This window comes from Pseudopipra pipra, chromosome 1, assembly GCF_036250125.1.
Source record: "Pseudopipra pipra isolate bDixPip1 chromosome 1, bDixPip1.hap1, whole genome shotgun sequence".
Classification (NCBI taxonomy): Eukaryota; Metazoa; Chordata; class Aves; order Passeriformes; family Pipridae; genus Pseudopipra; species Pseudopipra pipra.
The window spans coordinates 4,239,557-4,252,123 of NC_087549.1; the positions used below are offsets into that span (position 1 = coordinate 4,239,557).

Below are 12,567 nucleotides of genomic sequence, written 5' to 3' on the forward strand. Positions count from 1 at the left end.
AAAAGTGGGTTGGACTTATGGGATAGACAATGTTCTTTGTGTTGTTAATGAATGGTGTATATGATTGGCAAAAGCTGGCTTTATATTAATAGATTCTAGTCTCATTTTTAAAAATTGAAATAAGAATTACTGTAGAAAGGAATTTGAAGGAAAATATCAAATATTCTTCAGAGTTTCAACAACATTCTATATCCAGTTTTGTATAGAGAATTGTAATGTAAACCTTTACTTTTATGTTCGTTCATTGTAGATGTTCTCTTCAGTCTCTTTTCTTTTATTTCCAAATAATTTGTTTCTGTTTCTTTTTTTTCTCTTTCCTTTTCTTGCCTCTTTGTAAAGGAGTCAATCACTGTCAGCATAAAGTAAAGAAAGCTAGACGCTTTCTGCCTTTCGTCTTCTGTGCCCATGAGTCGCCGCCCAAGGGTACTGCTCTGCTCTTTGTCTAGGCTGCCTTATTAACCCAAAAGCTGAATATACTAACTCAGTTACTGTTTGTAAACTACTTTAGCCTCAGGTAAACAGAGTTCCAAGAATAACTTCATTTGGTTTTCCTCCTGTTGAATTGGATTTTCATGCAGCGTCACCAGCTTGCTGGCCCCCGTTTTTATGGGGGGCTTCTTTTCAAGCATCACACGCTACAATGACAAACATATTAATGATTTTATTTGTGTAGTTATGCAGCCCCTGTCTGCCATGGGTTTTTTGTTACTATATTTTGACTTCATTCTTGGACCCCTGATGCAGCATGCGTATGAATGAAATAGAACAGCAACAATAAGCATCGGCTGAGATCACTTTGAATTAAACACTGAAACCAGCGATGCTTTTGGCTGCGTGCTGGTTCAGCACTTGGACTGGACCGGTTTGGCTTTGTTAGGGGTAAGAAGAATTACCTTTTATTTATAAATACTGTGTAAAGTGCCTTAGCTTGTGCTGTGGGTGTTGGTGTGCAGTAGGGTTGCTGCACTACACGCGGAATCCGGTGCTCCTTTGAGCCTCTCCCCTGTAGAGTCGCTCCCTTTGCCACTCGTTTAAATTCCAACTTTGTACGACTGCAATTGTAATACTGCTCTGTGTGATTGATACTTAGATGGTTCCATTTCTTAGTCATGTCTTGGTGATAGCACAGGAGTGACAGGAGTGCACTTGCTCTGAAAGGGTCAACGTCAACTCTGCTTATCCAAAATCCTCAGTGTATGTGCAGAGTCAAGTTGAACCAAGTCCTCTGGCTGTAGACCTGTTTGGAAGTACTGAATAAAACCAAAAACTGACTTTTCTTAACAGTGCATTAAAATAACTAGTTCCACTCCCAAATTTAATTCCTGTGTACATTTGTGTTTGAAAGTCATTAACTCTGTTTCATGATATGAGCTTCTTAGAGCATATCTTTGTCCCTTGGGTTTTAGGTGAGAAGTCTTAAATTCTGCTACTTTTCTGGTTTCTCTTGAGTCAGGTATATAAGATAACTACAGTCTGAATACTTTTGGATTACTCATGAATTTAATAGTATATTTTCCCCTCCCCCTTCTCTGTCCCCTCTCTCTCCCCCTCTGTTTTTCTCTCTCCTTGCATGCCACCTGGATCTGCAGATGAAATTAGTGGGGACGGTAATACGTTTTCTAGTCTGTGTGTTACTAACGTGCAATATGCAACTCTTATATCCATATACCACTTAATGCACATTTCAGTGATACGTTTTATGCAGTTTTTTAGTGTTAAAAAGCAGTCTGCTTTGGATATTAGCTGATATATATTGTACTTTACAGGCTGTGCCAACTAACGCTTTCTGCTAAACTGGAGTTGAAAAAGGACAAACTGTGTCAAACACACGGGGATGTGGGACTGCATGTGTTTGCATTCAGACTCGTGGCATGATGCAGAGAAGGTTTAGAGGTTTGCAAGAGTGTCCAGTTTGATTGAAATGGTTATATCACAATCAGTTTGGTCAGTGAGTGAGATCAGCACCTGAGAAATGAGTCTACTAGGTAAAGCTTTAAAGGCATCAAAGTGCTCCTTGCATGAAAAGAAGCTGTACACGATAGATTAATGCAGATTGGAGACATGAGTATTAATCAAGCTTCAGCTACTCAAACCGCTAATTTTTAAAGACAGATTTTAATGTTTTGGGTTTTCTTCACAAAACTTTGAAACTCATTACAAAATATTTAACTTCTGCAGACTTCATCAGTCTTTTTTCCTCTGAAAATAAGTTGGGTTTTGGTTTTTTAAAAGAGATTTTTTTAGCTATTTTTCTAAAGGATTCCATCTGATGTTGGGGGAAAAAAAAATCAAACTGCTGGTACTGATAGTGTATGTATCTTTATTCTTCTGAGTAGGAGATACTAAAAGGGCATAAAAGCAGCATGCAAAGGAAGGTGATCAGAGGAAATAGAAATCATGTCTTGGTGACTGTCCTTCCACTAAAATGTAAAGGGAGTGTATAATTTTTCATCTCCTTGCTCTCCTTAAGATATAAACTAAAGATACCACCCCAATTTTCTTTCTTTTCTTAAACATTAAAAGGATACCTTTTCTGTCATAAATTATATTTCAGATACTGACCCTAGGTAGCTTTTTATTGGAGCTTGTCATCTTTTATAAATTACAAGCTCTGATAAATGGGAAAAATCATGAAAAGTTCAAACAGGTGTTAAGATCATGGATTAACTATTGTGGATTTAATATCCTAGGATGATTTTTCCTACTGTTTAATAAATGCATTCAGATTTAGTAAAGCTCAAACTGGCTCATTCACATGTGTGACCACCACTACCTTTGTCCAAAAGCGACCTGTTCGTTTTTCCATCTCCAAGAATCTGGGGTTGAAAACAAGTGAAAAGGTTCAGTGCTGGGTTTAAAATGTACGAGAGAGCAGCAGTGATGAGCCCTGTTATTAAATCTGAGTTTTTCTAGACTTACCAAGACCTCAAAGACATCTGGACTCGCTGCTTTGTTGTGAGTGTTCAGCTCTTGCGAGTGCTCTGACACATTCTCCTTTGTGGAGCAGCCTGCAGAGCCTTGCCTGGCTCACTTGTGCTTTAGGCCCCATGTAGGTTCTGGAATATCCCTTAGCAAACACAGCTCTGGTCTGAGCAGAGCTGCTAACAGTCTCACAGGCTGTGACTAACTGTGGGGTCGAGCCTGTATGTGAGGGAGGTCAGTTGTCCTTATTGCAAAACACTTTGAGCACATCAGTGTTAATGCCTTGATTGAATTTTCCTCTGATTCCCAGAAACAATGACAGATATATAGATATATATATATATATGAATTATTTTCTGAATTCTTATTATATATTCCTCTCCAGAGCGTTAAATGTGTAACAAGAAATATTTGTGTAGTTAATTGCATACATTTAATTTATTTGGGTTGACTGTGAAGACTCTTTTAGTTTCATGATGGTTTTGAGCAATGGATCAAAACCCTGTAAAGGTCTCTGTGCTGTTCTGAGATTACTTTTAGTATAAATTAACTCATTAATTTAAAGTAGAGTGATGAACAAGCCATGCCATTGATCACATTTTGTAAGCTCTGTTCCATAACCTACTGTGACAAGTAGGTTATGGGATTTTTTAAGTGGCTTCACTTCTTGTTTCCAGACTTTTAAAATTTTTCTCAAATATGTTTATAATGTCTTTCATCCAACCTATTTTTTACATAGATTAATAAATTTCTGGTATCCTCCATGAAAGTTAAAAAACACCCTGCCACGATGTTAGAAGGAAACAAAGTGATTTAGCCTCATCACATTGGTGTCACACAACTGATTCCTTTCAAACAGATGCTCATTTTTTAGATTAAACTGAGGCTTATTTTCTGCAAAAACCTTAGTTTATAATGTAAGGGAGGAAAAAAATACCAAGAAAGAGATAAGTGCCTCTGGAGTGTGTTGCCTGTTCAGAATTGTGCACTGTCTTCATAATTAATTGAATTTTCATTAGGTAACTCTGTTTCACAGTGTCCTAAACTGAAATTGCCTAGCAAAAATTCTAATTACATAGGATTTCCTGATTCTGTTTTTACAAGACCTGGTATATTCCTAGAGGAGTTCAAAAGAAAAATAGCTTTAATTCTATTTAAGTAGTAAGAAGCTGGGATCATAAAACTACATAAACTGCATTTACTCCCTAAAGTGTGTTGAACTCCAAGGTTTATAGGCAACCTGTAGTTTCCTAATTGCTGAATATTGGGTTTGTCTGAAAACTAAGCCTCTGGTTTATCTGTGTGTATAATATTGATGAGCCTTGCTCTGGTTTCAGAGTTGGCTTACGCTGGTTGAACTGGGGGCTGCTGCCAAAAGGGATCATCCCATCCTTCTTCCCACTCTCACTGTGGCTTTGTCCCATTCACCAGCCAGAAACCATCGCTCTGGAAATCATGCCAGGGGAGGTGTAGGGATATTCATATGCTCCAGGGCAGATGGGGGAAAAGGGGAAGTAAATCATGGCTTTCAGGGGCTTTCCAGTGTGTGATCAACGACGAAAACTGCACACTGGGTTTGAAATTATTCAGTTTCGAGAACTTCTCTATAAATTTCAAGTTGGTGAGTATATTTTAACAGCCTTGAAGTAAAAAATTATCCTACTGTTGTGGACTGGCTTTGTAACCCCTGGAGGAATTTATCTGACCTTCAGGAGATGATCTGCACACACTGGAAGTTCTTTAGAGCAAGAGAAGGACCTTCTGATATGACTTGACACCATTTAAACCATTTTGAGAACAGATGATGTAAAAGTTGTAAGTTTTAAACAGAGGACGAAAGGCTCTCTCATTTTTCTGAAAAATTTTGGGAAGTTGTTTTCAAACCCCGTCCATGAGATCTTGACTCTTGACAGCAAAACTAGTGGTGAATTTCCACTAATTAAGGAAAATTGAGACTAATGCAAGAAAAATGGATGTAAGGTGAGAGTGTGGCTTAAAAGGTCTTTGTGCTCTAGAAGACTGTGGTAAATAACTCACCTGGTCACACTGACAGAAGGTGGATGCTGCCCTGGAACATCATTAGTGTCTTATGCCTGCTTGACATAAAAAGCTAGCGGACTGTTTTTCATGCTTTATTGAAGGTTTTTAATTGAAGCAATTTAATCTATTAATAATGGTTTTTTCCTTACTGCAATGGAATTCGCTGTTAAAAAGATTTTAAGCCAGCAATTTAGATGGGTTTTAGTTACAGAACTCGAATTTTGAATACAAATGAATATTCCTTGTTGAATGCATCTATGTGACGTAATGTAATTGGCACTGAGGTCATTCTCATACCATGATTTATGCATGAGCAAGTTTTATTCATGCTTCTGTAAACGTGTCTCAGCAATGCTGAACTTGGGGGTTGTGACATACGAGTTTTGATAAATTGGAGATGTTGTTCTGGAGAATTGTTTTCATCTGCTTTTCCCGAAACTCTTCAATTCCTCCCTTTGCAGAGACTGATGACTATGCAGAGATTATAGATGAGGAAGACACTTATACAATGCCATCAAGTAAGTGCAGTGGTTAACTTGGGAACTTTTCTATCCAAAAAATATTTCAACCTTAAATATATGTGTGCAGAGAAAATGTTCATTATGATCTTGTGAAAACTCACAGAGTCAGTGATTTTCAAGTTCGGGTTTTAAATCAAATAAAACCAAATTCTGTTTTGCTGCTGTCAGTGACTTCACAGTGAAATTCTCTTTATGTCTCAAAATGTATTTTTTTTTTGATTGTGATGCTGAGCTTAAAGACTGGATAAGATCTCTGTGATAAGAGCAAACAGTTTGGAAAGCTTTGTGTATTGCTGTCTAACTGTATCTCACCTTGCTCTGTGACAGACCTGCTGCTCTCCAGTTCCATGAGAGAGGAAATCTCAACTGAGCCACATGCAATTTTGTTAAAGATGAAAGACTTCAGGAACAAAAATAAAAATTCAAAGTTCTACTGAGTCTTCATCTTTGAAGTAAAAACAGTGATGCTGTAGCCACCACAAGGATTTTTGTCTTTATGGCCTGTTCGAATTATAATATAATCTGAAATCAAGGCTCTTTCATTCAACAGCAAAGTCCAGTATTTCGATTTTAGAAGTTGTGTCTGCAGAATTCCAGTTGCATTTTGGCAAGCCAGGATTTCTCCAGAAGCAGACAACCTTTTGATACACAATCCTGCAAAAACATGAGTTTTGGTTAATGCAGGAGGGGAGGGTGGTGCTAAACTGGTGCCATGTTCTGCTGAACAGCCTTGAATGTATGTGTAGTTTTCTGAGTTTCCCACTCCCCCCACGTGGCAGGAGTGTTTCACGATCACCTCAGTGTTTACATCGTTTCCACTACTGTGGAAAATATTTGAAAAGCAAGAATATATGTTTGGCAAAACATATATTTTTGAGCGTCAGTATTTGAAAAGCAAGAATATATGTTTTCCAGAAATAAACAGTGTGTTTTGAATGTCTTGCAGTAAGTCACTATGTGATTCTGTTCACATGATTGCAGGATCAAAACATACTGTGATAAATTATATCCTTTATTTTTTATTAACAGATTAACTTTGTGTAATTTATTTTTCCCCCCCTTAATCTTTTTATTTAAATTCTCATGGAAGTAATTACTTGTGGGCCCAGCCCTGGATGGTGCTGAACACTTAAGGATGACTTCAATCCAAAACCCATGAGGTGGGCTGTGGAGGGAAATTCATTAAGTGCTTTGCTGGATTGAAGGGGACTCAAATGTTCAGCTCCCAAAGGATTGAGCCAGTAAAGATGACAAGAACACACCTGTGACTTTTGCTAATGTAAACTTAAAATTGCATCAGTATATTTCTTCATATTTCAGAAAAAATGTTAAAAAAATGTTTGTCCTTGTCTTGATTTTTAAGAAGCTCTAAGTAAGCATTTGATTTTTCTCTTAATTGCACTGCAGAAAGCTATGGAATAGATGAAGGTAACAGGAGACCCTTTACCCATCCCTGTATGCTTGCAGTTTGGAATGATGTGGAATTTTTAAGTTTACTATTCACTTTCATTTAATAAACATTATTTATTTATAGTTAAACCAGTTAGCTTTGGGATTTTAAAGAGGAAAATGCAGTACTTAAAAAAAAGAGATGGAAAAGGCATTTATCACCTTGTTATCCAGCTCTAGATGACATAATTTCTGTAGTGTGAATGATGTTCAAATCAAGGTTATGAAGTTCGAAGCTGGTTGGTTATATTTTTTTCTCTGAATAACACAAGTAAAGGTGAAAACATATAGTGTATGTGCTTTTCTGCTATTCCTGAAATATTTTTCCATGTCTGCGAGAAATTAAATTGCAAATGAAGTCATTCAATTGCAATTGATTAAATGTTTTGCTGAAGTACTGAGCCATTTTTATCAGCAATATTCTCAGCCTGTTAAACCATAACATGAACAAAATTGCATAAGTCCATGAGACATCTCAATTTTGCTTCAGTTACACACTGGCAGAGGTGTAGTGCACTCCAAATTTTGCTCTTCCATTTTATCCTTTTTTGCCATGCTCTCGTTTCTGTATTTTTTTTCTTGCAGTTACCTCTTTAAAAATTCTCTGGGCTCTTTTGATGGTTCCAAAACCTAAAATACCACATAGTGGAGTTCTCTTAACCATCCAGAGGGTTGTGTCTAAAAATCAGGCTGTATTTAACATTGGCGTGGCCCTAAGCTGTTTGCTTTGTCTTTTGCCAGCTGTAATTAAGAAGGATTCAGTTATGTTTATTGCACTTGAATCAGTGCACAGTAGCCAATTTAGCAGTTTAGATTTCACAATTCCTTTCCCATTGCCTTGGTTCAAACATTTGTTTCAGAGGTTTAAGAGGTCTCCACTGTGTGTGTGTGCAGCATCTGCATAGGTTGGTGTGCTGCAAACGTTAATCTTAGCTATTCATATGTGAGACATTGAGTGACTTACTTTTGAGTTTTGTGTCTTGTGGATTATTTCTCTTGCCCTTCATCAGAAAAACTTAATATTTTAAGTGCATTATATTCTTGTAGCCAGAGATTATGAAATTCAAAGGGAGAGAATTGAGCTGGGGCGCTGCATTGGGGAAGGACAGTTTGGAGATGTGCACCAAGGAGTTTACATGAGCCCGGTAAGCCTCCTTCTAAAATAAAACCAAACAAACAGTAAAGCTTTTCTATTTAAAAAAAAACAAGTGTATTCCTTAGAGGCCTTGGTTTGACTCTTCCAGAACCAATAAAAATTTGCTCCACTGACCATCTCAATGGATCTCTCACAGAGAAGCTTAATAAAGTTACTACTTTTTCCTGAAAGATACAAAATGCTTGGACACTGATCCATCAAAACACCAACACACAAGAGTCACATCAGTGAAACCAGGGAGGTTGGCAGCACTTGTGTAATTTAGGCTGGTGTTTATGTGTTTTACTAGGCTGCAGCCACAAAGGCTAAGACTGCTAATTAAATAGATCAAAATGAAGTTTTGTGGAAAAAAGGCAAGAGAACGCTGCAAAAATGAGTTAATTTCAACCAATTTCAAACTTATAATAAAGTAACTCTGCAAGTGTAAAATGAAGATTTATTTCATATCAGAAAAAAAAGTGGGGTTTTTGATAGATGATACAAGAATTCATGTGGACAATAATCTAATTCTGACTTCAGAAACACTATTTCCAAAGAACAGCTGGTTGGTTAGGGTCCAAGGCTTAGTGGGTTAATGTTTAAGTAAACAAGGATAAATTTTATCTATTTCAGAAAAGTTTGAAGTCTGTTCTGGTACCTTCACTTAAAAAGCAAATCTGATACACTTTGCTTTGAGGGAGATTCTTATTTTTCATTTAATTCTGTCCAAGTTAACAGGAGTACTGAGGAGTGATGTTTCACTGCACTTGGGGCATGGTGGATAAATCTAGAGTTCTGTAAAACCAATTAAAGACCCTTCTCTGTTTTTTTTTTTAACTGCTGGCTTGTCTCCATTTTTTTTGTGAATTAGAAAGCAGATTTTACTCAGGCATCCTGTGACTACTATGGTATTTTTAAACAGCAACCAGCTGATTACTTCTATTAGTAAAATTTTACTACATTTAAGACATTGGAATATGTGAAGGGGAAACAGAAAGTTGATGTTATTAAATTTTAATGTTCTGGTCACAGAGTGTAACTTACACTCTGGGAAGAAATCTTACAATAGACAAAAGATTAGTTCCAATAACATGACAGTGTTTCCATATATATGTTTGGCTTGTGTGCAAAAATACAGGGGAGATTTCTTGCCTCTTGTTCTGCTAGCTCAGATTTGAATTTCCAAAATTCCTTTTATCCCTTTCACTGCACTTGTAAAGTTCTTATTCTGGTGACTGTACAGCATCCACCTCTTCTGGAATGCTGCTTTCTCCTGGGTGTTCCTGAAGTATCCCAGCCAACCTGTATTTGTAGGATACTGGATGGAAAATGGGTGTATACATACAGGATTGTGTAAGCCATGCCAGTAAGACTGACTTTAAAGACTCTTTAACTGTGGAGTTAATGCCAAAGTGTCATTTAAAATAGGGTTTGCTGCTCAGGAGACAAACTCTGGCCAGTCTGATACATCTTCACTGGTTTGTCTCCTTATCCAAAACCAAAATATCAGCAAAACCCTGATATCAGGCCTTTTCCTGTGTTCATTGTGCAAAATGTCTGGAGTCTCTGATGGTTGCAGACACTGAAACTCTTCCTTTTGATGCTCCTGTTGGTTATGAGATGTTTCAAAAACTTGATGTGTAACCAGGAGAGGGATGGGTCTGTCAGGCATCCAGGGCTGATTGTTCAATCCTGATTTCGTAAGGGAATAAAATCATGATTTACCACTAGTTTTTCAGTCAGTTTATGGGCATTTTATGTATGAGAAGAGGATTTAATCAATATTTTCCAGCTAAGTCAACTTGAAGATCTATGTTGTGAGCAACTTAGAAAATAAGCATTTAAGCCTGCAAAATATAAATACTACTCTAATTCTGGTAATGTTTGTCTTTACTAATAGATTTAAAATAGAGCAGCCATGAGCAGACATAGAACATAACTGTGAATCTTCACCTCTCAGTGGCCTTAAAAACTGGGTTTTAAGGACATACATCAACCCTGTAGTCTTTCAAGGAAAGGTTCATTTGTAAACTGCCCATTAAAAAATGGCCAGTGTAATGTAATGTAGAAGCTTAGTTTTAAAACATTTCAGCCTTTTTCAGTCCACTAAGAACTTCTCATTTTTCAGTATTCAGAAGATGAGCAATTAGATGGGAAAATCTGTTTGGTTTTGAATACACGTCATTCTGTTTAACTTGGTTTTAAAGCCTTGGTCTGACTGATTGTGAAGATAATATATAAAAATCTTTGTTTTACTTTCCTTTGTAGTTTGGGTTCACAATTGCAGCAAGTCTTTCCTCTGCAAGAACCACAGAAATTCCTTTACTTGGCTTTCCAGGTTGCTTGCTTGCATAAGCCAAGTGATATTTTTAGGATATATCTCCTCGTTTCCCGTATTTTTGCTAAATATTGTCAAGAGTTTACCATGCTCAATAGCACAAAAGGTTTCAGTTAAACTTACCACCTTTTGTCGTAATTTTTGCACAAAATTAACATGGTTTAAAACAGATTAAATATTTCCAAGACACACTAGATGTAAATGTTGCACACAAGGTGTCTTGACTATAATGGTGCTGAAGCTTTCATCATGTCATTTCTTAGCTAAAGGTGTTTTATTTAATAGTAATTTTCTCCAAAGCAGTTCTTGCTGGAATTTTAAAGGACAGCTTTTGATGGGCTGCCTTAGAGTTGTTTCTCAATCATGTCTTTCAGGAAAATCCAGCCATGGCCGTTGCAATCAAAACGTGTAAAAACTGCACCTCTGACAGCGTCAGAGAAAAATTCTTACAAGAAGCCTGTGAGTATTAAATAACTTCTTTGGGGATCACTTCTCTAATTGCTCCCTGCAAAGACTATGACCACGTGTGCCAGAAACTTCTGAGGCTAATGTAAATCTTTTATTAATATATAGCCTGACTTTTTCCTCTCCAGCAATATGTGCCAGGAGAGCGCTTTACTTCCTTGCATTGCCCATGTATATGGTTGTCTGTGGGTTCCTTGATTCTCCAAATTAAATGGTGATTTCTGACTCCTCTAAGGCTTTAGAGCCAGTTTTGGCATGTTATAAATCTGATCCTCTATTTCCTTCTTAATGAATTTTTAAAAAAAAAACAGCACTTTTTTCGGTGTATTACTTTAGAAGGTCAGGTAGTTGTTTTTGCTAGAAATGTTATGTCTAAGAGAGATCTGCTTTGAAAATTCAGAGTTAAAATTTATGGAAGAATAAACCATTTTTCTAAATAATTGCCCACAAATGGCACATTTCATATGTGGAGGAAGGCTTTTTGTTGAGATGAATAGGAACAGGAAACTTTTATAAGAATATTCAAGTTAGCAATTCCTCTATTGTTTGGTTTTGTAAGCAAATTAAGATATGGGACTTAGGCCTTAATTTTTGCCTATTATCCTCTGCTATTGTGTGTCTATAAATGTTGTAAAGGTATTGTATTATATCAATAAATTAATTGGTTATGGTCAGATATTACAGTGTATTTTATTCAGTATTCCTTTATTCAAGGATTTTTTCCTAATTATTCAGAAGATCTGTGTTCACAGTTAATGGCTTCTTACTTTTGAATGTCAGATTTTTCTTAAATTATTATAATTTTTTCCACTACATTTCTATCTGTTGGAACAGTAAAAACCACTGCTTACAGTAATAACTCAGCACTCACAGGTAGGCTGCTGTCTCCTAACAATGTAGAAAATAATTGCTCATTGAGTGCTCCCTATTATGCCTTTGAGTTTGACAGATTAGGAAATGCCACCGTGGTCGACAGATAAATAGTGCTTTTCGATTTTGATTTAATAGTTTTGCCATTTCTTCTTTCTCTTTTTCATTCTGATTCCCATCCCTTATCTTTGACTTGTGTTCAGATTGCAAACTGGCTCAGAACAGTTGGTTACTTCACTGACTTAATAAATGTATTTCCTAATATTTTAATATTAGGAGTATTAAGATATTTTCGTGGAGTTTCAACACTGCAAAGGTTTAGCAGTTGTTATTGCCTGTATGACATTTCATCATGTTATTTATTCCTTTTTATTAATGTTTTAAGCTATGTCGATGATGGGGATGTTTGTTTCCTTGGTTTTTTTTTCCTGTATTATTCATAACATTAATATTTTAAAGAATATGTTATCTTAAGTTTGCCCCTAAAGTTTTCTTTGCAGGAAAGTATGTTTAAACTATTATAACTTTTGGTCTTAGGAACAGAATTGTCCAAGGATTTTTGTTGGGGTCGGAGACGTTTTGGTTACACAGCTGCTGTGTACCCACATGCAGAAGTAGAATTCAGAGCTGTTCAGAGTAAAAAAAACCCAGAAATGCTTCCTGGTTTTAGCTTGAGATGTGTTTAAAGCCAAAAGAGAGGAGGTTCTGTTCTTGCCTAACTTCAGGCAAACTGAGGCAGACTTTGCACTTTAGTAATTACCATGTATCTCTGCTGACATTACAGACTGTAAATGTAGAAAGAGATACTACTTGAGGATCAAATTAAG

General features: G+C 36.6%; 1 protein-coding gene across 17 annotated transcripts in view; it reads left to right on the forward strand.

The window, feature by feature from the left end:
* PTK2 (protein tyrosine kinase 2) overlaps window positions 1-12,567 on the forward strand; it is a 191,183-nt gene that overhangs the window by 144,306 nt on the left and 34,310 nt on the right. For 4 of the 17 annotated variants that reach the window (XM_064643988.1, XM_064643996.1, XM_064643842.1 and 1 more), the window contains 6 exons: window positions 340-423; window positions 1,590-1,607; window positions 5,424-5,480; window positions 6,891-6,911; window positions 7,980-8,077; window positions 10,780-10,864. In XM_064643988.1, the coding sequence (XP_064500058.1) occupies window positions 340-423; window positions 1,590-1,607; window positions 5,424-5,480; window positions 6,891-6,911; window positions 7,980-8,077; window positions 10,780-10,864 (363 nt within the window). The remainder of the gene's footprint in view (window positions 1-339; window positions 424-1,589; window positions 1,608-5,423; window positions 5,481-6,890; window positions 6,912-7,979; window positions 8,078-10,779; window positions 10,865-12,567) is intronic. The other 13 variants (XM_064643920.1, XM_064643931.1, XM_064644005.1 and 10 more) reach the window with 6 other exon arrangements.